The sequence below is a fragment of the Gymnogyps californianus genome, chromosome 10, assembly GCF_018139145.2.
Source record: "Gymnogyps californianus isolate 813 chromosome 10, ASM1813914v2, whole genome shotgun sequence".
In the NCBI taxonomy this organism is placed as follows: Eukaryota; Metazoa; Chordata; class Aves; order Accipitriformes; family Cathartidae; genus Gymnogyps; species Gymnogyps californianus.
Genome location: NC_059480.1, coordinates 29,613,604 through 29,637,814, shown reverse-complemented (window position 1 = coordinate 29,637,814; position 24,211 = coordinate 29,613,604). Strand labels below are relative to the sequence as shown.

The 24,211-nt window shown below is 50.2% G+C and overlaps 2 protein-coding genes and 1 pseudogene across 2 annotated transcripts; 2 read left to right on the top strand and 1 right to left on the bottom strand.

The window, feature by feature from the left end:
* Positions 1–119: 119 nt before the first annotated feature.
* On the top strand, positions 120–9,080 carry SELENOT (selenoprotein T). The gene is made up of 6 exons (XM_050902393.1): positions 120–310; positions 1,810–1,920; positions 3,040–3,166; positions 4,650–4,737; positions 6,214–6,365; positions 8,267–9,080. The coding sequence occupies exons 1-5, from the start codon at positions 159–161 to the stop codon at positions 6,336–6,338; spliced, it is 603 nt and encodes a 200-aa protein (XP_050758350.1). The 5' UTR covers positions 120–158; the 3' UTR covers positions 6,339–6,365; positions 8,267–9,080.
* A 3,711-nt stretch (positions 9,081–12,791) lies between these two features.
* Positions 12,792–14,002, top strand: LOC127020214 (glucose-dependent insulinotropic receptor-like; annotated as a pseudogene).
* A 574-nt stretch (positions 14,003–14,576) lies between these two features.
* ERICH6 (glutamate rich 6) lies at positions 14,577–23,360 on the bottom strand. Its single transcript, XM_050902419.1, has 12 exons — positions 23,303–23,360; positions 22,862–22,982; positions 20,584–20,630; positions 20,364–20,480; positions 19,011–19,112; positions 18,776–18,933; positions 17,694–17,761; positions 16,703–16,864; positions 16,474–16,555; positions 15,908–16,060; positions 15,401–15,632; positions 14,577–14,924 (listed from the first exon to the last, which is right to left on the bottom strand). The coding sequence occupies exons 2-12, from the start codon at positions 22,971–22,973 to the stop codon at positions 14,661–14,663; spliced, it is 1,497 nt and encodes a 498-aa protein (XP_050758376.1). The 5' UTR covers positions 22,974–22,982; positions 23,303–23,360; the 3' UTR covers positions 14,577–14,660.
* Between the last annotated feature and the right edge of the window lie 851 nt (positions 23,361–24,211).

Genomic DNA, 24,211 nt, shown 5'->3' with positions numbered 1-24,211 from the left:
TTTTTTTTTTAAAAAACACTAAAATTCTGACTAAAACACGGGGGCGGGGCCTGGCGGGCGTCACGTGGCCGCCGGAGCGGGGCGGCGCTTCGCGTGACCTTGGTGCGGCGGCACGCGCGCTTCCGCGGCGGCTGCGGGCGGGGGGCGGCGGAGGCGACATGCGGGCGGCCGTGCTGCTGCTGGCGCTGCCGGTGCTGCTGCTGGCGCTGGCGGCGGGGCCGGGCGGCGGCTCGGCGGAGCAGGGCGGCCTGCCGGCCAGGAAGCTGCGCATGGCCTACGCCACCGGGCCGCTGCTCAAGTTCCAGATCTGGTGAGGGTGCCCGGCAAGATGGCGGCGCCGGCCGGGCCTACGCCTCCCCTCTCCCTCCCCATCCTTCCCTCAGCGCTGCGGCGGCGGGAAGCGGCGGCCGGCTGCGGCTCCGCTCGCTCCTCTCGTCCGCGGAAGGCCCCTGGTGCCCGGGGCGGGGGGGGGGGGGGGGGTGCTTCAGGCCGCGGCCGCGGGGGAGCGTCCGGGGCCGGCCTGGCTCCGCGGGCGAGGCTGGCGGTGGTGGCGGCGGGAACGGGGAGCGCGGGGGAGGCGGGAGCAGCCTCCGGCGGGTGCCGGCCCCCGCTTCCCGGGGCCGCAGGGCTCCCCTGCGCGCCGGGGCTTGGGCGGGCTGTCGAGCGCTGCTGCTCGGCGAACAGCGCTTGGGAAAAGGACTCCGAAAAAATGGCGACCCGCGATAAAAACGCTCTGTTCAGGCCATTTTTATATAAGATGTGGCGTTCTGCTGACTTGGGAGGAATTGAGATTTTAGCAAAGACTGTAATGAAGGTCTTCTGTTTGGGGTTTTTGGGGTTTTTTTAATGACTGTAGTGCTAGCAGTCGGGAAGATCAGGCACCTTTATAGCATTCTAAGAATATTATCGATGGTGTCAGCTGCCCAGAGCAAAACCGAGTAGGAGTAGGAAGGGGTGAGGTAGTTCTAGCACGTGTAGCTTGTTTGCGGAAAAAACCGAAGCCCCCGACGCTTGTCGCCGTGTTTTCGTGGTGCTCTGAGGACGGGCAGAGCTGCAGCCGCCGCCGGAGCTCCCTCCCTCCGCCGCGCTGGGCCGGACCCGCCGCTGCCCCGGGGTGCCTCGGCGGGGAGGAACGAGAATATTCGCTGCCGTTCCCGGAGCAGCGTCTGGTCCAGGTTGTGATATGTGGATCTGTGAGGCACCGCAAAAGGCGTGCTCAGTAGAAAGTGCTTTGTTTGGTTTCTTTTGCGGTAAGCTGGGGCCGGATAATTTTTATTTCAGTTATTACAGAGGCAGCTGGTAGAAATGCGAGCCAAAGTACAGCTCTGTAATATTTAACTCTTCTGTAGTTAATCTGGTCATCCGCGTAGAGAAATAACTGGCAGCGATGTTACCTGTCTGTGGGCAGTCCCAGAAAGAGTTAGATTTAACTGGTGAGGAATTAAAACGGCATTGTGTGAAACTTTCTTTTTTTCTTTTTTTTGGAGACAGATCAAGGTGATACTTATGCTGACTTTCTAACTTAACAGCTTTTTAGGGGGGAAACAAGTAATTCCTTGACTTTACCAAAACATTGTGTCTGTGCTGGTACATGAAGACAAATTTGTGTAAAAGCAAGTGCCTAGCCAGCTGTCGGGATTTTTGATGTGTAACCTAGCTGTAAATCAGTTTTCTTCTTTGGCATGAAGAATTTTAGTTCTATTTTAAACTGAACGGATTATGAACAGTGCAAGTACTGGCATTGCCAGTTTAGCAGCGACTTTAACATACAGCACTCCAGTTTCAGTGACAATCCCTGTCTGCATTTAGTGTCTCCTGAGGCTACAGGCGGGTGTTTGAGGAGTACATGCGGGTTATTAGCCAGCGGTACCCAGACATCCGAATTGAAGGGGAGAACTACCTTCCTCAACCTATATATAGGTAAGCAAATGACTAGCAGTACTAATTGTCTTTTTTCCAATATGTAGGCTCAGCAGGGTGAGTGGTGAACATGCGCATTTACACTTAAATAATATTGAAAATGGAAACTTAAGGGGTTTTTTTCCATTATGATTACATACAAGCTCGGTTATCTTCTCCCTTCCAGAAGCCACCTTAGTTTTCCGTGCAAGTATTACCATCTGGATACCTGTATGATAAGGCCTGTCGTGTTCCAATCTAAAGTAAATTATGTAATTAACTTTTTTCACAGTGAATTTTTCCAGCTTTTCTTCATGGTGTATCTGGACATAAATTCACATTTGTTGCTTAGGCTTCTACACTTAGTGACGAATTCCTGTAACAGGTTAAGGTTGCAGAGGAGGGAAGAGTTTGTTTCTAACATCTATGTCAGGGGAGAGCTAACCTCATCAGAGGGACTGCCGGGATGTCCTTAGCCACAGTTTGGGGCGGAAGGGGGCTGGAAATCCCAAAGAAATTTGGAAAAAGACAAAACGAAAACAGTGTTATGCCTATTATTTAAACCATTGTGTATGTGCTAGAGAGTGATGCCATAGTTACTGTGGTGGCTTCTGAACCGCTTCTTGACCTAATTACTGTAATAGTTACAATGGTAAGAATGCCACAAGATTGAATACCTCAGTGTTAATTTGCTGTCTGGCTATAGGTTTAATTCTTGCAAAAAAATGTAGGATTTTCTGCATCTGCAGGGAAAATGCTTTACAAGGAAGTAGTGCATGTTGATTAAACGTGTCTCTATAATATGGAACAACTTCTTTAAGCAACTGAATGTATTATCCAGTTTAGACACGTATAAGTTGAAAGCAAATTTCTGTTTGAGGTCTGCTTAGGAAAAAAAAATAAATCTGTATGCATGGTGTACAAGAACGGTATCCTTCTGAGGATGCGTGTTTTTGTTAAGGTGTGTTGCTTTTATTTTTTTTTCAGCGAGATAAACTTGGTTGAAAAGTTTGGTATTTCCTCTGAAACACTTGATTGTACACTAACAAAATTCTTCTAATTAGGTGAATGACAGCTATACAATGCTGAAGTAGTAACTGTGAACCTTCTAAGTCACTTTTATGTGTTGTCTTTTGATAGGCACATAGCATCCTTCCTGTCTGTCTTCAAACTAGTATTAATAGGCTTAATAATCGTTGGCAAGGATCCATTTGCTTTCTTTGGCATGCAAGCTCCAAGCATCTGGCAGTGGGGCCAAGAAAATAAGGTAAACAGCATACTTTCTTTTGTTTTGAAAAAGCAGTTTTAGAATGACTTCATGAGAGTGCTCTGGGAGTACTTCACAATTGTTACTGATTTAACTTTCATACACTGCAGCCTTAACAGAACCTTTAGGCTTCTGTAACTAAATATACTTGAGAATTTTACAGTAGCGTAATTACTATTAATAGTAGTGCTTCGTGTTTTTGACAGACCCAGATTTGATTCTCAGCATCTCTCTTTCCAAGCTGATGATGCTGCGGAGGAACAGCTGAGGTTAACGTTACTGACAAAGATGATAAAAGATCTCTTTATTTTTTAGGGCTCAAGAGTAGAGTTTCAAGCCGGTATCATTGGTGTTAAAATTACAGCTTCCCTTTCCTGTTGTCTCATAACTGTTTTGCAGTTGTTGCTTTCATCAGACTGTTAATAGATTAGGCACGCAATTAGATGGTGGTTAGAAAAATCAAGTTGGAATTTTGTGAGTATTTTTGCAGAACGTACTTGGGCATGACAGACTATACCTTGTGGGATGAATATCCATGTGAGTCAGTACTGATGATGCTAACAGATTAATGTTGTTGTACTCTGATTTATAGTAACCTTATTCCAGATTTGTTCTACTAAACAAAAGCAATTTATAAGTTTATTAACCTTTATATATTTTATTGGTGCACAGATCCTCAAACTGAGCTACCCAGTACAGTGGGTCTCTGTCACCGGTCAGTTTGAATGTACAGAAGCTCTAATATATCCCGTTTAATTAAATGGGCCAAATACACTACTGCGCTGCGGTACGTCTGTGATCTGTGATGTTGTAAACAACTCTCTCTCTCCCGTGCTAAATTCTTTGGTATTGCAGTAACCCATGTGAACGTGCCCTTGTGCGTGAAAAGGGAATTATAAAGGTGCTGGTGACGGAGGGAGATGCTGCGTTGCCGAAGATTGCATCATTTCGTCCTGAGGCACCAAGAGACACAAAAAATTCCTGATGATTAGCTCGAAGAAATGCTAGAGGGTTGACGATTCTTGTGAACAAATGCAATTTGACTTGCTCTGCTATTTGTGTCTAGGCCTGTGGTTCTTTGATCTGAAGCATTACTCTGACAATGACAGGCCATATGTAGGAACCGTTGCGTTCCCTTGTCATCCTGCAAGTGCCATCGTAGCCATGTACTTCTGCACACTGGCTGTTAAGATGCGCATCGATTTGCGGAGGAAAGGAACGAGAAGATGTAACTTGGTTTGAATCAGGATTGTGAGTTGGGTGGTTTCAGAACTATTCTGGTACCTGTCTAGGGAAGGCAATGTGCACAATCTTTTTAAAAAGAGGATGAAAGGAAGGTGTCTGTGCGATTGGAAGATTACTTGATAAATTGCAGAGGGGAATTCAAAGACACCTGTAAACTTCTAGCGCTTATTAAGAGTGAGTAAAATAAGCTGTGGCTCACACGGGTGAAGTGTCTGGGATTCTCTCTGTTCTCTTCTAGGTTTATGCTTGTATGATGGTCTTCTTCCTGAGCAACATGATTGAGAACCAGTGTATGTCAACAGGTGCATTTGAAATAACTTTGAATGGTGAGCTGAGAACTTTCTGTTTAAGGGAGTCGCATTGTGTTGCACGTGTACACGCAGATTTGTGAGAGCTGTTGTGTTGGGAGAATGAGGGATGATGTTAGGAAATGTGGCGTGTTTCAAATTGTGATGGTACCTGGTAATTGCTGTCCATTTTGACACTTCAGATGTTATGTATCACAATAAATGATGAAAATCATAGACATCTTATAAAGCAGTTTATACAGATGTCAGTTACATATATTTTAGAATAGCTGTGTAAAAACTTATTAGAGGAATGCTTAGTCACTTGGAGTAACTGTATTGTGTTCTTTCTTTGTATGTGATGTGCATTAAGTAAGAAATGATCAACTAGGGAAGCATACTCTCCAGTTAATTAGATGCTTTCCCTATCCTGTTTTGTAATGTGGTAGCCTCGGAGTCCTATTGAATCCATTGCTATTCCCAGATTTTCGGTACCAGTGGACAGCAATGCTGATTTTTCAGGTTAAGAGTCTGTGGACCTTCTGCCTTCAAATAATTTTATATTTTTAAAGATTATGTAAGCTTGATGGAGTACAGAATTTTTCAAGCTCTGGGTACAAGCGTGTAATCTAGCTCTGTACTTTATAATCTCAATTTATGATTGTGCAGGATGCATTTCAATATAGTAGTTTCTAAGTCAAGTCATGTACTGCAGAACCTTTTAAAGACTGACTGTACTGCGTCAAAGTAGTTGAACTCGACGCACTTCTAGTCCTCAATCTCAGGTTAGAATTGGCAGCAGAGCCTTCCTAGGCGTGAACAGTCACATCTGGACTTCTGTAAGTGTCTGGTTTGCGGTCTGGGACAATGTGGTTCTAGTCTGGCTTTTGTTTTATGTGGACGACAGCAATGGTATTTTTTGGGTGTGGGTTCACGAAGTGCTATAGCAGTGAGGGATATTTGAGGGAGTGAGTACTTTTCGACATCAGAAATGAATGTTGTGTTTACCCTGAAGTATTTATGGACTGTGCTGCCTTTTGTATTTCCGGGGGTGGGGAAATAACGATTGCAGCTACTTTGAGTGGAACCTTCCAAGCCAGATCTTGGTAAGCAGAACTTTTGAGGGTCAGCCTTAGACGTTAGGCAGAGCGAGATGAAGACTAATGAGACCCGCAAGTTTCAAAGATTTAGCAATGGTTTAAAAACTCGGTATGCTATTCTGCCACTCACCAATCTATTTTTAGACATTCTGTCAATGGATATTTTGAACCTCTAAATCCATATGATGTACTTCTAAATGGAAGCATTAGACTCTTTGTTCTCCTAGTTGGACGGGCTTTTATTATAGCCAGAGGTTTGAAGCATTGTTGATCCAGATATTTTCCTCAGTATAAAATAGTGCCAACTTGCCTAGCTTCCTAGATCTTTTAAATTCTATGTTTAAACTAGCCCTACGTGTTCTCTGACTTTGTCAATGTAATGGTGCTTTTCTCCCCTCCATGTGTTTTGCGGTAGATGTTCCAGTGTGGTCTAAGCTAGAGTCTGGCCACCTTCCTTCCATGCAGCAGCTTGTAGAAATTCTTGATAACGAAATGAAGCTCAATGTGCACATGGAGTCAATGCCTCATCATCGATCATAGCCCCATCTATCAGCACTGAAACTTCTTGTAAGTCTTCTTCCAGTCACCAGCTGTCTGTTGACTCGGATATGAGGGACCGCATGTTGCAGACTGAACATTGTAAGCGTATCTTTGTTCATTTAAAAGTGTTCTACTGGAGAACCAGCTCTAGTGACTTTAAGTAAATTGACATGTATGATTTCACAGGTACTGTTTTGGTGGGTGGGAGGTTTTGGTTTGGGGTTTGTTCTGCCTGTTTCAGAACTGGAAGCTGGCATTCCTTTGGGCAGAAAAAGGCGTGTTACTGTGTGCAGAAGGCCTTAAGTTAGTGAACTGTATTGTGCAGAGATCAGAAAACACACTGCATTTTGTGCCTTAAAATAGGCTGTGTGCAGAGGATTTCTCTATAACTTGTAACCTAGTTGAATTGCATGACCCTAGAAAGTAGAACATTTCCTTGCTCCCATTTGCATGCTATACTGTTTTAACCTTTTGCAAATACTCCTTGACTGTTAGGAGCAGAGGGTTCGCATCCATGCTTATATATTTTATGACAAACCAATTCCATGTTCCTGTGTCGCCTGTGGCTTTCAAAACATTTAGCTTACGATTCTTCATAGGAACACTGATGTGCTACAAAAAGACTATCTTGGTGCAAAAATTGGCAGGTGACACTTAGGAGACCACTGAAGTGAAGTCCTGATTTGCTGTGGTGCAGCGTTCTGCACAAGCACGCTTTGGTTTGAGAGACTGGTTTCTTGGCGTTACCTTGCCGACAGCCAGCCCACTCTCAAGTGACAGACCCGGTGCTGCCGTTTCTGTCGACTGACATGTTGCAACTCGTCTCACCAGCTTAAACTGATCAGTTGGTCCCAGCTGTGGCAGTTAATGACCTGGCTGTGTTCAGACACCTGCCCAGATCTCCTTGGGAGCTCTGTTCAGCATGATTCGGCTTCTGCGAGTTTGTATTTATGTAAGCAAGAAAGTAGCGCGTGGAGGTGTACGTTCAGAGAAAGCTGAGCTCGCTCGGAGCACTGCCGGCAGCCTCACTCCTTGCAGGAAGGCACGCTCTGTAACCAGGGCTCGCTCTGCTGTTGCTCGTGGCTTCGGAGCTCAGACTTCAAAGCCTGCTTTTTTGCCCTGTCGATCCCTCCCTCCACGGACTGCCCAACTCCTGCGGCTTCCTGAAGCAGGGAGAGCAGTTCGGAGAGATCGCTACCTCAAAGTCCTTGTGCAGGGAATAGGATAACCAGTTGACTTTTGATTCCTGCAGGCATATCCTGTTAGCTCAGTTAAGTCTGGCTTGTCCTAGTAATTTAGCAAAATTCATCTTAATCATGAAATAAGTTGTTTCGTATCTTTAAAATATTATTTAGTATTAAAGTTTGGTGTTTTCTGTACTTTTCAGATGGGCTTGCTGAAGCCCAACATCCTGTATGTATGGATTTGGAGGGTCTTGGGCAGTATTCTTTGTTGCAGAGTAGATTGATGTCACTTCTAAGCTGACAAAGCATGCTAAGACTGTTCTTATGTAGAGTTTTATTTAATGGGATATGAGTTTAGAAAAAGAGCAACAAAAAAACCCATTCAGTTGTATTTCCATCCATGTGGGAAGTAACACTACAGGTTAGGAGAGTCTGATAGACTTAGTGACTTTGTGTTTTAAGGTCTCCTTATCTAAATTCATGCTGATGTAATGTCATTCTGACGGTATCCTTGTAGGCAGTCGCCCAGAATGAAATAATAATGGTGCTCTCTTGCCGTGAGTTATGACCTCCCAAGAGACAGTGCTTGTAATTCAGGTTTTATAATCCGAAGCATACATAGCCCGCTGTTCTCCCTAGCTTATGGAAAAAGCCTCGGCGCTCTGTTCCGACAGCGTTGGAGGTGGCTTGCTCGTTTAACGCAGGGGAAGTTGCCGACTGTAACGCTTGTGTCTCCGTTTCCAGGCATTAAGTGGTGATTTCCAAAGGCAGCGTGGCTCAGACCCATGAAGGCCTGTACTGAAGACAGCACGCTGTTAGTGCAGACTGGATGCTTCTCTCGCAGCCACGTTGTGCCTCCTGAAAAAAAACTTAATGAAAGACCTCTTTTCAGTGCTGGCGTGTTTCCAGATACTGCACATTCATGGAGTGCAATAATACTGTATAGTTTTTTTAAGATTTCATTCGACCAGTTCATAGCTCAACAATGCAGGCATTACTAATTGTAACTTATTTTATATTCATGTTTCACACAATGGCAGATTGAGTTGATACCTAATTTTTCCTCGGAAAAAAAGTTTGTTTAATCTGTTGTATTTTATATGAATTTATGTTCTTTTTGTAGTTTAAAATGAAGTTATAGGAGTGTCTGATAACTGTCCTAAACTGTTAAGTAACTGACAGCTGTCTATCAAATATCTCTAATGTGGTTAAAGCAGGTTTGTATATTTTTCAAAATATATGGCAGAGTTGAACAGTGCGTTATATACTAAATTATATAAACAAAATTATATGCAGAGTAGTTACATCATTTTGTGACTTCGGTAAAAATTAAGATCGACTGCTCTTTAAATTGTGGTGGCCAGCTGAAGAGGTTTTTCCTTGACCATTCTGAGGCGATGAAAAGCTGGGCCTTTCTACTGTCCTAAATAGAAACCAAGAAAGTTAAGTTAAATAAAGAGTTCTCATGTACTGTGTGAAGTACCTTGTTTGAGTCACTGATGGATATTCTTAGAATTGCAATTGAAAAAATGCATAAAAAGCCTACTTTCCAAAGTCATTAATCTTGTGTGTGTCTTGTCTAAGCCCCTAACAACCTCTGTGTTCTGGAAGGAACACACAGAGCTTTGTCTTCTCCTTCGTGCGCCTGCCAAAATTCAGCTGCGATCAGAGTTCGGCTGCTGTTGTACCGGGGGAAGCTCCCTGGGTTAAAGCCAGGTCTCAGATGCGGTTCTCTTGCGTGGGGCCGGGAATTGCCCTCAGGCTGGCTTCCCGAGTCGAGTCGGTGTGAGCTGCAGGCTGCAGTTCCTCTTCGCCCTTGCGTCTGCTGAGCGCGGTCTGCTCCAGGCTGGGTGGCCGAGCGGCTGCGGTGCCTGTGCGGGGGGGCTCAGTCCGTCAGCGCCCGCCTCCTGCTCTGTCTTCTGTCCCTGCTCCGAGCTACAGGGTTTCGTGCCCCTTGTGAAACCAGCTGACATGCTTCCTGGGTCCTTCCTGCCAAACGTTATCTCTGATGGGGAGGGAGGTTTTCTCCCTTGGGACAGGAAATCGGATAAGGGAATCTGCAGAGCCGTGATGAAGGCAGCCGTCACGGTTTGTGAGAATTGTCTTTGACCCCCCCAAGGCTTTAGGGACTGATGCAAGAAATGGTTCAGGTAACCAAAGCTCTGTCCACCCAGCTGAGAGAAAAGTCGATGCCACTTGTTACAAAGGTGTTGCTCATCACAGCCGTTAAACACAATGGCCTCGAGGCTGCTTTGATTCTGTGATGAAATCATCTCTTTCGGTGATTCATGCCCTCTCTTCTGAAATAGATTAACCAAAATTTTCTAGTGTGGATAGAGTTTTAGTTGCTCGTTAGTTACACACTTCAGGCATCAGACAGAAAACAAATAAATGCACAGATGTGTTGGTCGGCTAAGATTTTCCATGAGCTGTTCACAGCATCACCCTGCTGATATTTGCTCACGATCTGCTTGCTGCCCCCAGCATTCCTTCTCTTCCATCTGAGCAAGGTGGTTTATCGATGTGTTGGAGTTAGATACGCGAGAACCTTGGCTGATGGCCCTTAGATGCACTGGAAGTTTTTTCCATTGCGGGGCACAGGCTGGGCAGGGTTTTGGTTGCGTCTGTAGTTGCTCTGGGTTGCAGGGTGCGCAGAGCAGACTTGTTTTTACGGGCTGGACCAAGTCCCACGGTTGCTGTTCATAGAGCACTTCCAAATGCAAAAATGGAACAATAAAATGGAAATAAAGACCCTTGACAGTCATTAAAGGCAGCGATACCTGCTAGCCTTCCTATAAACCAGTTGCCAAGCACCAACTGACCACTCAGTATGTGTGGTGCTTTAACCTGGAGAACTTGTTCTAGTCTGGAATCGGTGCTTCCTGAAGTCAAGCTTAAGCCCAGCTGGGCCTTTTCGGCTCACAGGTGCCCCGAGCCTGGAAGCCTGCCTCCAGCAGCACCCAGGGGTGCAGACCCTGGGGCGAGCATACACTGCGTCCTGTTCACCCTCTCTCACCTCCCCGCCTCCAGAACTATTCTGCACGGGGCTTTCCGTGCTCTCTGTGTATTCAGTGATCCTGAAAGGGTTTCTCCTCCTTGAATCATCTTACTAAATGCGTCTTTCTTTTGTGGAGAAGGGCCTGGCACCCAGCATCGCTGGGGGGCAGCGGGAAGCCCGGATACCCATGTGGTATTCTGGTGTTAAAATTGCAGTTTTTTGCTCTCCCCTCCTGCACAATGCTACTTTGTAATTTTAAAATGAAGGTGTAAAGACCTGTTTATCTAAAAAAGCCCTGCTTGAACGCTTGATTGATTTCACCCATGTGCAGAATGGATATTAAATAATAAATCTGAGGGGCAAATTCAAGCTTGTTGGTCTTGGCTTGTTAAGCACAAGGGTCGAGGATACAGGTCGGGTGGAGCTGCTGTGAGCTGGGTGCAGACTAGGCAAGGACAAAAAAACGGGTCTCGCGTTTCCCACTGCGAGTGCAGAAAAACGGGCTGTTACACGTGAGCCGTTTGCAGCAGAGATCTGTGTTCAGGTCTCGTCTCGTGCTGGCGTAAATCAGACATAACCCTGCTAAAAACTGGAATTACAATGGCATAACAGGTCAAAATCGAACTTCCAGGGGTGATCTTCATCTTTCTAAATCAAAGATTTAGAATCTAGAAGATACTTAAGCCAATCAAAGATTTTCACCCAAGCCACTGCACCCGAGCCTGCAGAGTTTCACGGGAGCCGGGCCGTGCGGCAGCAGGACGCTGCTCCGTCTCTGGGGAAAGCTCTGAAATCGCCTGGGCACGGAGAGGCGAGGGGCAGCTGGCAACGGGTAACCTTAGTACGTGATTTTGCCCAGTGGGACTGCGTTTACAGGCTTTGGCGTGGAGCTAAGCCTCAGTTACTCTGTTGAACGTCCGGTTTCTGCCCTTTCCCAAAGGCCCTGCACCCCACCGACACCCCTGTGATGAGACCAGCGGGAGCCCGGGTGAGTGAGTGGAGCGGTCCCCTCCACCGCCCCGCTCCGGGCATGGGGTGTTTCTCGAGGCGGAGGAGTCCGGCAGGCGCTGTGCGCGGCTGCCTGCCGACGGCGGCGCAGCACGAGCCCCTTCCAAACGGCGTTTGCAGTGCTATTAGCAGAGCCATCATGCCGCTCGTTAACAAGAACTTGCAAGTAATATCTGTCGTGGACTGGTAGACTTAAATTCCAAATCTGTAATAAATGTGAACTTAATGAATATAGTATGTTTATCCAGAGCCTAATTTGACATAAATTGGATTTAATTTTTTTGGATTCCTTTACTGTGCAACTTTCTACTAGTGTTGCGGTTGCAGCTGTATAGAGTAAAAGCTCATTTCATACGCGTTTGCTGACCTGTGGCCAGGAGAACGTGATAAAAGGTGGGACAGTGAGGAACCCTCCAAGCATTGCCCCGCTCTCCTGGTGTCTCCCACGTGCCCTTATTTCCCATGCCCTTAGCAGACCGACCTTCAAGATTTTCTGCACCAGCCAGGGCAGCACTGCCCGGCCGTACCCTGGCCGTATGGACAGGCTGCCCAGCCATGCCCCGGCTGCCCGGGGCCCGAGGAGGCGCTTCCTTTGCCGTTCCCCCTTCCCCATGTGCTCTCATCCACGAGCGGGGTCTGGAGGCTGCGAGGTTTCCCCGTGGCAGATGCTGTACGCAGCAGGCTGGGCCCAGCAGGTATTCCTGTGGCCCCACACCTCCCGATTGCCAAGAGGCAGCGCCCCAAGGAAACCGGTGCCTTGGCCGCCCAGCCACGGGCGCTGCGCTAGGAGGGGATGGTGCTGGCTCGCTGGGAGGAGCACGGACCGCCCGCGTTCCCGTCCTCGCTGACTGCTCGCCTCAGCTTTGTTTGGCGAAGCTGCTCCTTATCGCTCTGCGTCACAGGCGCGCTCGGGAGCCGGCCGACCCAGCCAGCGCCTGTGCGGCGAGCTCCTGCCCTGGGCGCGTTCACTCTGCTACAGTTCGTGCTGAGCGCAGGCGAGGACTCTGGCTCCTCTGCATCTCAGAGCACCCCTGCGGGCGTGGAGCAAAATCAGATGGGTAGGAAGGAGGCCAAGAGCCCTGGAAAAACCACTGGCGACTCGTGGCAGCTGGGAAGGTCCCGGAGGTCTCCTGGGATGGACAGAATGCCCCTTAGAGGACTGACTTAGGTGCTCCTGGCCTCGGGCTGCAGCTGGAGGGTCTGAAGCGTTTCTGTCCCACCCCTCCAGCTCAGCCACACGTCTCCTCGTGGTCGGGTTTTTCCATGCTGGGGCCAAGTTTTCCTGGGCATCTCTTTCAACCGTCCTCGCCAGGGAAGACGGTCAACCTCCTGTACGCAGTGCTGCACCCCCTCCTGAGCTGCCTCATCCCCCCGGCCAACCTGCTGGTGATCGTGGCCGTCTACCAGCTGATGAGGAAGCAGCCAGGCACCAGCTACGTCTACATCCTCAACCTGGCCACCGCTGACCTGCTGGTGGGTGTGATGTGCATCGCCGAGGCACCGGACGACATCCTCGATGGCGATTTTGACCACAGCAAGTCCTCCTGCCTCCTGCGCATCGCCATGAGCATGATGCCTGCAACAGCTCCATCCTGACCCTGCTCCTGATCTCCCTGGACAGGTACCTGGCGGTGATGCTGCCGCTCTCCTACCCCTCCCTCCTGAAGAAAACACCCATGGTCTTCTCCCTTGTTGTCCCCTGGACGCTCTCCTTCCTTTTCGGGCACTTGCCTCTGATCTTGCCCTCCCTCCAGCGAGGCAACTACGCAGGTTACTGCAGGATCCTGTACGCGGCCAAGAGTGAGTACCTCTACGCGATCTGCTTCAGCATCTTTGCTCCATCCCTGCTGGTGCTGGTGTGCCTGCAGGTCTCAGTGGGCAGCATCGCCTACGTGCAGCACATGTGGCTCTGGCACGCCTGCGCCCAGGCAGGGCCCCTCCGCGCCCGCCTGCACCACTTCAAGGTGCTGCGGACCGTGCTCATCGTCCTCGTTGGCATCAGCCTCTCCTGGGGCCCCTACCTGGTGGGGGGCACCATGCAGGCCACCTGCAGCTCCTGCAAGCTGGCCGGCCCACTCAAGGATGCCTTATTCCTGCTGGGCAAGACCAACTCCCTCATCAACCCCCTCATCTACGCCCCGTACAGCAGACATCTGGAGCCACCTCGCAAAGCTGCTCAGGTGCAGGATGAAGGGCCAGCTGAAGCCCCTGGCCTCAAACGTCCGAACCGTTGGGACCTGGGCAAGGGTTGTCCTGAGGCAACCGGTTCGTGAGGGGTCTGTGCCCCACCACCTCCACCCATGCTGCTCCCGCGACCCACAGTGGGAGGGAAACACAGGGTGCCCGGTGCAGCAGAGCCTTCCCGCTGCATCAGCCGTTTATGAGCTGCTGCCAAGAGGCTGCGGCTCATCCACGCTCTCTGCTGTCCGCGTTAACAGCCTTCTGTCCCCGGCATCTGCACAAACGTCCTTTGATTGCTTTGGACAAACTGTGGGCTTTTGTCCCTCTCTCTGCATGGGGAACTGCTGTGTCTCGTACCTGCAGCAGGCTGAGCTGGCATCCAGCGCTTGCGCCAGGGAAGTCTGGGCATCCCGCTGGTGCCATGTCCTTGGCAGAAGCACTGGCTGTGCAGAGCGGTGCCTGTGCGGGTGACTTCTGAGCAAACACCTCCTCCCCGTATACCCGTCCCAGGCTGTGACTTAGCTGTGCTCTGTTTGCTTTTATCTTTGTGCCACATCCACGGGCTGAAACAACTGGTCAGCCTGGGCTGGTTTCTGCCGGGAGACAGAAGGGAGGTTGCTCAGGAGCAATGCACCAACATCAAGCACGGATTTACTCTGCCCCGAGCAAAGCCCCTCTTCATGCCTCCATGCCCAAGACACACTTCAGTGTGGGCTGACAAGAAAACATCGTCTGGTTCTCCCTGCTCCACAGCCCCGCTCACACTGAGCGAGACCCCCTTGGGGTGGGATGGCGCCAGGAGAGGGGCCGTGCAGAACGGCCACAGGCTGCCCTTCACTCCGCGCCACGGCAGGGCAGGGCTGCGGGCGAAACCTTGCTGAGCGTGTGCAGGCGCTGCAGCCTCAGGGAGCATCTCTGGCTCATTTTGCCTTCACACCACACACGTGCAGGTCAGACTTCAGCATTTACTATCGCCCTGACCGAGCTGCGTAGCTCATCGCTTATGTCAGAAGTTGTGCAAAGCTGTAAGATCTTTAAAGTCTGTGTGATAAGGTACGCCGGAGGCTTAATTTTGTCCCATTGCTCATTAGAAGGAAAGTTTAAGCATCCACGCAGTCTGTCAAAGAGGCGCAGAATCCTCACCCTGAAGGCAAGCAGCAGGAGCTCATCTTCGCCCAGCCGGGCGGGAGGAGGCAGCCGGCCAACATCACTGACCTGGGGATCGGAGGCGAACGGTGTCAGCAGAGCCGCAGCAGCGCAGGATGGGGCTTCGGGGCTTTGGTCTCTCCCCAGCAGACAAACCTGCCCCTGAGGCAGGAGCCCGTGGAGGAAGGGAGCTGCCACGCACCCTGCCCACATGGATCGCGGCTCTCCTCCCTGCGGCAGAGCCAGGGTGACCCTTGGGGACGCAGCCAGGGACACTGGGGACCTGCCTGGGAGTGCTTCCCACACTCTGCAGCCCCTTGCAGAGAGGCAGGGCTGCCGGGGCTGGCGAGCCCCCCGTCTGCATGGGACTGAGGACGGGTACGCCTTCGCTGTTTGCTGTTTTGGGGGGCAGGACCATGGGGCAACATGGAGAGCACCCACCGTGGGATGAGCGTGCTTCCCCATGGATGGGAGCTTCGCTGGCCGCCCCGCTCCTGCTGTGGGGAGCAGCTTTGTGTGGAGCTGCCTGTGCGCTTGAGAAATACCTGCACTTTGGTTCCCACGTTGAATTTTGCTTGTTGCCCCATGGCGAGGAAGGAAACGGCGATCTTGTCCTGGCCCAGGATCCTGACCCCCACGTGCCGGTTCAGGGAGATGAAGATGGGGCTCAGCGGGACCTGGGGTCCTGATGACATGACGCTGTTCGGCCACGTCCACCTTCTCACCCTGCTGCCTGCTTGGTCCAAATACTGCCCTCCCTGAATACTCATGTTGATCCTAGAAGAGAGGAAAATCAGAGCTCTGCACCCTGCAGCTCCCACGGCCTATGCCCCTCGTTCCCCAGAGGGACGGGACTGAGGCACAGCTAATTTGGGATCTAACCCTCCATCTCAAGACACAGCCTTGCTCTTCTGGGAGGCACCTGAAGCAGGGCCCACGAGCTGCTATATTTGTCTTTTAATTTTTGAATGTTATTAAAAATACCCTTTATGACCTTTGAAATTTAAAATGCACGGCAGAGAGCAAAACTGCTCTGGCCAACATGAACTTACCACACAGCTCCGTTCGGATAATAGCAAGTACCTCTGCCATTGGACTTAAATACTGCTTGTATTTCGGCATTATTCGGCTTGTCTTCCTGTACTATGCAAATGAGCCGGTTTTTCTCTCGTACAACAATGATTGCCAGATTTCCAGATGGATAGCTGTCGTCAGATAAGGCGTTCATAACCCCTTTGTTTGTCTGGTTGGTCTATTATTACATACTAAATATTTCAGAGCGCTACTTTGGAGTATAAAAATTGACGTATTACCTAGGCCAGCAGTGCCCTTCCACGGGTGGCCAGAGCTCGGGAGTGGGTCTGAACACTGGGCCAGCGCACTTCTTAAGCTGGGTATTAAAGACACAAGTGCTCGTCCTTCATCGAAGCTACTGGCTGATCTGAAAAACTTCAGACCAAGAGCTATGTATGCGGTTTCACTACTGCTTTTTTTCGGACTGTGGAAGCGAGTCTGAGTGGTGGACCAGGTTATTTGGTGACAAAGCAGACTAGGACAGACTTAACATTACAGTTACAACCCTGGATTAATGCAGGCAAATGAACGCTGTAAAGGATACAATAACTGCGCTGTTCCATCTGGAAGCACGGTAAGGAATTTCCCTCCATGTTTGTAGTATTTTTCCAACAATTCATTCTTCACTACCTAAGATGGGAACAGAAACGATAAAATGGATGAGAGCAGTCCTGCACCAACTGCCCTTTAAAGGCAGGCGGATGCCAGGCTCCAGCCGCTCCGGAGCGTGGACACGGCCGAGGCGCAGCCCCTCGCTGTCGGGCAGCAGCTACCTGCCTTTCCACCCACACGGGTGAAATCGCAGCAGGTGATGCTGTAGGAGACGGGCTCCTCCTCCGGCTCTGCCGCTCTCTCACCAGGCACCAGCGTCCGGCCCGTTGGCGATGGGGGCTCCCGGGACAGCAGGTAGGAAATCGTGCCAGCTTGATTCGAACCTAGAGAGCAAAGGGAGCGCAGCGGGTGGGGGCTGCCTGGCACCTCTGCAGGGAGGCTGTAACTTGGGGGAGTGGGAATTTCTGGCTGAAATGCTCCCTCCTGGGAGTCTGTCTCGGGGTATTTTCTATCTAACAAGGACAGTCCGAAGTGTTCAGCTGTTTCAGAGAACAGGATTATGACAAAAGACGTAGTTTTTTCAATTATGTATATATACACATCTGTGTGAGTAAAGAATGACTTTTTGGATAGCATTCACAGCTCCGTGCTCTGGAGGACTGACGATCTGAAATCCTTGGTGCTGCAGAAGCCTCAGTGCCCTGCCATCCTCTGTGAAAATATGCCCATATTGTAAGTCTAGTTCATCTGTTCGTAGTCAAAATGCCTTTGATTTTATAGCTAGGTCCAAAGGGCTGCTCAGTCATCCACAGCGTGGGCTAGGAGTTAGTGGAGTGTTCACCTGATGAGGCAAAATGCTGATCACCCTGATTCTGGCAGTTCCTACCTTCCAAGGGCTCGGCTTTGCCAACTTACTATTCTCTAAGGTCAATTTCTGTGCCTCTCAGCTGAAATGTTCAGATATAAATACTGCAAGTCACAGCAAGGAGATCCTCTCTGTGCAATGGGAATGTAACTGCTTTTGTTTTTTCGTGTGAGGGATTATTTAATATGGCAGTATCTAATTTAATGGGATTGCACGCTTGACAATGAACTAACACGTCGCTGTATAAATTCCCCTGTTCAATTAGAGAGCATTAGAGACAAGCAATTCCATTGAATTCATTGTTGTAATAAATAGACAAATAAATACATAAGGAAATGCAAACTCACATTCAGCTACACTCGTCGGCTCTGCTGCCAGGAAAGCTAACTGTCTGGCCATTTGTCTCTCCTGCTGCCTGGAAAATGAAAGCATTCCTGATATACACTCCATTTATCCTGTTTTGAAAGCTGGAAGTACTGGATATCCTTGCTGTAGGAACACAAGTTTCTGGACCTGTTTTTCTCTCCACTCGCATAATTGCGAATAACAGTTAGAGGCAATGGAGTATCACCAAAATAATAATACCTCAGCAAAAAGGAATTGCTCCCATACAGAGATACCAGCGAACAGACTCCACGATTGCAATGGCATCAGCTCTACTGACAGCAGAGCTAAACATTGTAATGGATTTTGTGTCAAGATTTTATGTAAAAGAGAAGGAGAGCTGCCCACAAGATCAAGGAAACAGCTAATCTCCAAGAATATTTCCACTATTCTTCTTATCTAGCTTCCTATAAATTTGACAGCATCTGACAACGGCTTTGGTTTATGCTCTGTACATAATACAAGGTACTCACACCATCAGACTGCAAAGGATCTTCAAGGAAACTAACAGTTTACTTCCAGGTATGCTGATTTACTTTTCTTTAAGCCAATGCCATAGGCTTAGGTATTTGTATAAGCTTTGGGCCTCCTGCTGAACAGCCCAGCAGAAGTCAAACTTGCAGAGTTCTCGTGACTCTGGAAATTGGAATCCAAATGCTTGTCACAGTTTATGCAGCAAAATAGAGAAATACAAGTTCAAGCTTTGTTTCAGCACTTGAGGTGAAAGCTAGACCCAAATATTATCCCTCCCACAGCTGCAATTACGTTTTTGGTTCTACCTGTCTCTAGATATTACGTCTGTCACCAGTAGAATTAATGCTTTACTTAGCACATACCTCGCCACCTTCTAATACAGCCTGATAAGAGAAAAGCCAAGAGGGTCCAGATAGAACATGAACTTGTGTTGCCTAAAGCAAATTTTTTTCTTCTTTCACTCCCTCTTGCTGCAGTTTCATTTTCTTAACGCTTCTTTTCCCTCTGGAGTCGCCTGTTGCTCCTTACCCAGACCTGATCCCCAGTTCTCCCTGTAGTCATTTCACGGTACCTCTGGTATGCTCTCTCCTTTGACAGCAGCCTGTCAGCTTCGGTGCCGTGGGATTCATGGGGGCCGACAGCAACGGGAACGCTGCAAGCGCCTTCGTGGTTCTTCCTCTCGTTTACGATGAACTCGTAGAGGTCTCGATTACGCTCGCAGCAGAATTTCTGAAAGGCAGAAGAGCGGTGCCATGAGAGCGGGCCCTTCCACAGCAAACCTCTGCTAATCTTTCCCACCAGCTTACTGATTCATAATCCTGTGACGGTGGGCAAACGTCTTGGAAGGAAGGGAACGGCTTCAGCAGGCTGCCACAGTACTCGCAGCTCGGAGCGGAGTCCTCCTCTGTCTGAAGTGGAGGTGGGGAGAGAGAACACGGGGAGGACAGAAATATGGTGTCAGCACGCAAATCCTCGTTTTGTCTTGGGGAAGGAGGGCTCCGCTCAAAATGTAATGTTATAAAGCGTGTAAGAGCAGTTAAAACAGTTCTGTGTCTGTGATAATCTTGGAATGATTTAACTCAAAACATTAGGTTCAGGAAAACACCAAAAAGCAAAGCCGATCTGTAGTAAACAAATAAATAAAAACCCTCAAAGAAATGGAATGACTGTAGTATTTACGAGACCCATTCCTTCCAAGGGAAAGCTTCAGAGCATGCAGAACGCTGTAGTCAAGCACTCTGATGCATTAACCCTTTCAAATGCATTGCTTGGGGCTTTGGAGGGAAAAAGCTCCCATGTTGTTGCACTGTTGATCATAGGAAAATCTGTGGGGAATTTTATGAGGAACCACCAGCAGATTTGTTGACAAAAGAGCTGAGCATATTTGACCACATGCAAATCAGGGCTGCTGCAGGATATATTTTGAGGATGGGTACTACATATTCTGAAAGAAATATCTATTTTTTGAAAACACATTTTGAAACTGAGTTATAGAAGATGCAGCTGGCAAGAGCACGCTGCTGAATTTCGTGTCTGACGCCTCCGCTCCCAAGGGCAGCACACCTAGCTCGGCGCTCCTCGGAGAGACGGCAGCCATCCAGCCGCAGCAGCAAGGGGTGAAGGGGACTTGCTCTGGGCCGCTTAGCTGGTGCGCTTCCCTTACATGTCATTTACTGTACTACGTGTTTAGCACTGTCATTGTAATCCTTTTCTGAACATATTAATTTGAAATACTTGGCTTCTCTCGAGCGTAGTTCCTGGAAATTCCCTTGCTCCCCACCTCATGCCTAGGATTAACTCTCTTTGATGACTTTACTCTTCTCAGGGTTACGGGGAACTCTATGCCCTGCTTGTATTCTTTGACTGTATACCTGGTATTTATATAAATTTTGTATCCCTGTTTTAGCCAAAGGGCAGAATCTTCTGCTAGGAAATTCTCAACATGCAGCGGTGGGGAGAGGAGTTGCACAGCCTCTTGCTGTTCAGGTGTGCACAACAAGCATCGTTTCAACAGCCTCACAAAAGAAAAACCCTTTCATAAAGGAAATCCTGCATTGGCTTGGCAAAGGGCATTATTTTTATTTTTCCTGCATGGGAATCGTAGGAATTAAAATAAACAAAAAAAGCCACACAGTAGGGAACACCCACCACTGACTCACCTCGATCTGTATGTTTTCTCGTGACGATTCGGGTCTGTAGGCCAGAAGGGGAGGCAGGCCAACGGAGGGGAGCGTGCGCAGCGATTTCTTGAACAGCTTCACAAAATCTTCTTTGAACTCAAAAGTGGAAAATACCAAAAGCAATGTGGAGTCATATCTTTGTTCAGGGGTAAAACCATTAAGCATAAAATGCATATATGCAACCTGGGTGAGTCCTTACCTCCATGTCACACAAAACATCTAAGCTGCTGAACTCTTCTGAGAGGGCTGCAAGTAATAGCGATAATGAGAATTACTGAACAGCGGTGCTGTGTTCTCAGAAAGCTTATCTTCTAGACACATTCGTTTTGTTCCTTTTTCAGCATGCCAGCCTTTTCTCACCAACCACATCGGCTGCCCGAGACCTTCTTGCCAGACTGGGTCCTACGCTTTCAGAAGGGCGGCTCTGGATCTGCGCGTAACCCCTCCCAAACGCCTGAGGGACTGGAACTGGGCACTGACATTGGATCAGGGCTTTACAGAATCGTCCCACTGAAGTCATGGAGACGGCTTATTGCTTAGGGTCAGTGACTTGTAGCACTAATCTAATATTGCATTATCCTCTAAAGCATTTCCAGCCTCTCTTGCCCTAAGAAGAAAGAGCTGTAGAGACGACTGAAGTTTTTTCTCATTTCCAAGTGCAGGCCATGCTGCGTGAGTGCAACGAAGGGTTTTTTGGCCTTTGGGGCGACAGGAAACATCTCAATCACCGGGTGCCTATCACTGTCCTCAGCAGTCCCAGGTTCCCTCTCGGCAGGCAGCGCTACCGACATCCAGCCGCCTCAGGTGCACAACTGCGTGCTGTCCCACATACATCACCTTCCATTTGAATATCGACATGGCCAGCATGCCAGCTGCCAGAGCCTCCCCTTCAGGCAAACTAAACACATTCCTAGTTCTTTTAATCTCGAATGTCAGTTCCCCCTGTCGCCACACAATTTGTTTTGCCCTTCTAAGTAAGCTTGTCCTGCTTTCCAGAAAATACTCAGCCAGATGAAACTCTGGGCAGGCTGAAATACCAAATCCTTTCTAAGTCCTTCTCTTTGGAAAGCATGAAAAAGTCAGAACATGTATTTAAAAAGGACAGGGTAAAAATCACAACAGCCACAGGTCAACACCCAGCTCCCAGGCCTGCAGTGGGAACCACAGCTCAGGAATGTGCCTGGAAGTGAATGCACCAACACAGGATGAAAAGCAGAAAGCGATGCTGTGGGAGTCGCTTATACTTCTAGAAGGCTGAATGATGTGGCTGCTGGTTTGCTTGAATTTTGTTTTTTTTTAAATTGCGGTTCAAAGACACATAGTTATCACCCTCTGCAATCAAGCTGTGTCACAGAGAGTAACGGACCATAAACCGCACCTGAGAAGTGACTTCAGGGAGTGCAAACTGCACCAGTGGCACTGCGCAGCCGGGGCACGGCTCTGGGTGCACCGTGGCACGGCGGGACGCAGGGAAGCCTGGTACCCGGGGCGCAGTGCGCAGAGCAGGTGGACACTCCACGTTCTTACTCTGCCCTCTCTAACGGGCTTTGCAGCTTTTGTATCATCTCTATCTACCGCTGCTGCATCCAAACCCAGGCAGATGATTTACCGCTGGCACAAGCTGGGTTATGCTGTACTTTGATCGTTAGAGCGACAGTCATCTCAAGGACTTCTGAAGCTCCACCTAAAGTACAAAGCCTACAATGTTTCTCTCTGGCAAACACATTCACAGTGCATTTCCAAACAAATGTCCTCCACAGGCTAGAAGAGAGCGATGCTTATCTGTCGTGGGCTGTGCATGTCCCCTTTCTATTGGGATGGATCTGCACGCAGCTTTCCCCAGTACTTTCAGTTGGTGTGCTGCGTTTTGTGTCCCAAATCACTCCCCCTGCTCTCAGAGGCACGTGAGATGCAGGAGACATTCTCCTGCAGAGGAGGGCTGCCTGGCATTGAAAACAAAGCACAGAGGCTGTCTGATGTGGTGCCCAAAAGGGATGGGATCAGGCAGCAACTACCACTGATATGCTGTGTGCTAAGGTACAATGCTGTACTTGAACGGGCAACCGAAGGAGCTGGTTACTCGGTCATGTGCCGGGATGACTCAGCTGAGCAGGAGGAGAAAAAAGGTGGATATATTTTCAGCTCTCCTTGGAGGCTTTGCCAGTACCTCTCAGAGGAATACAATATGCTATTTCTGCCATCTGCTGAGCACTCCTACGCCTGCTGCCTGGCAGAGCGTTCCCGCACGCTTAACGGGGACCCAGAGGTTCATTTAGAAGTGGCTCTGCAGAGAGGTTAACGAGGGGACCGCAGAGAGGGATTCCCGGGGGCTGCCGCCACGTTGCAAAAGGATCTCTGGGAAATTGCGAAGTAAAAGAAGTCACGCGTCCTCCATGAAAGACACTGGGGTACGAGGCTGCCCGAGTGAAAGACAATACAAGTGAGCAACCTCTTTCTTGAACAAAGCTGTTTCTTACTTGACTTTCTGTAGGCGTGTTCATGAAGCCAGCTAGCTTCTGCCTGCATCGACACTGAAATTCCTGGCGGCTCCTGCGTCGCAGGGGGTTCGACGCTGCCCGACGTTTCCATTTCCCTGAACTGAAGACACAAACCCACCTATTAGTCACACACAATGGCTGCAAAGCAGCTGCCCGTGACGGTAACACTAATGAAGGGGACTTTCCCAAATGTATTTAATTAAAAATCCGAACACTTTAGATATCGTAAGTGGGGCTTGGCCGCAGGTCAGCTGCCGCATCCTATCTATCTCACGGCCGTCACCAGGCGCCGTTCCGCCGGGGCGGCCGCGGCCCGCCGCTCGGTCTCACGGCCGCTTTCCTTCCCGCAGCCGCTCGGGTGAGCGGGCCGGTACGTGTAACGCCTGGAGACCTGCGTGCCGGCCGGGCGATCTCCCTCACCTCGGGTCTCCCCGCAGCCCGCACCACCGGCCCGCCCGGTCTCTCTTCAGAGAGCCAAGGGCGGCGGGGCCTTCCCGCGCTGTCCCGCCCGCACCGCGCCCCTGCGAGGCCGGCGGCCGCTCGGCCCCGCCGCACCGGTCCGCCCCGTCCGTGGCCCGGCCTCGGCCCCGTGCGGCGTCTCCAGGGCGACGCGGCGGGCGCGGAGGCTGCCGGGGCGGCGGGGGGCGGCGGCGGCGGCTCCGCTTGAGGGGCGGGAGCAGCGCGGCCGGGCCGGCTCTGGCGCCGGGGCCCTCCCGCCCCGGGACCGGGCGCTGGGCCGGTGCTCCCTCCGCGGGCCGCTCTGCACGGCGGTCGTGGGCAGGTGTTGAGCGGTGGGCGCCTCGTAAAGCTGGGGGGTCTGGGGCGTCGGTGGGGCTCCCTGCGTGCCCGCCACGGCGGAGCAGAGGGGCGGCGGGTGGGAGAGCCGCCCCGGGAGCCCGCGGTCAGGCGTGGAGAGCCGAAACCGGCCCCCCCCCCCCGAGGGAGCTGGGGGTGCCCCCAGCTGCGCGGGAGCTGCAGAAACCCGCGGTGAGGGTGCCTGTCGAGCGGCTGCGCTCCCGCCCTGCCGCCGGCCGGAGCAGGCGCCCGGCCTTCCTCCCGCCGCTGCCGGCACCCTGCTGCACGCCGGGGCTGCGCTGCAGCCTTCCGCGTGAAATGGGCGCTGGGCTGAAGGTGAAACGCGGGTTACAAAAGCCGGTATGGCTTGCCTGCTCGGACGTGAACTCCTAACGGCACCTGAAACACCTGCCCGTACAGCTTGCTTACCTTTGCGTCATTAGGCTTGATATACATCTGCTGCTGCTGCCTGCTGTAGGACTAGGCGCTGCTGAATCCCTCCAAGGAATCTGCACTCACAGCGTGCAGAACGAA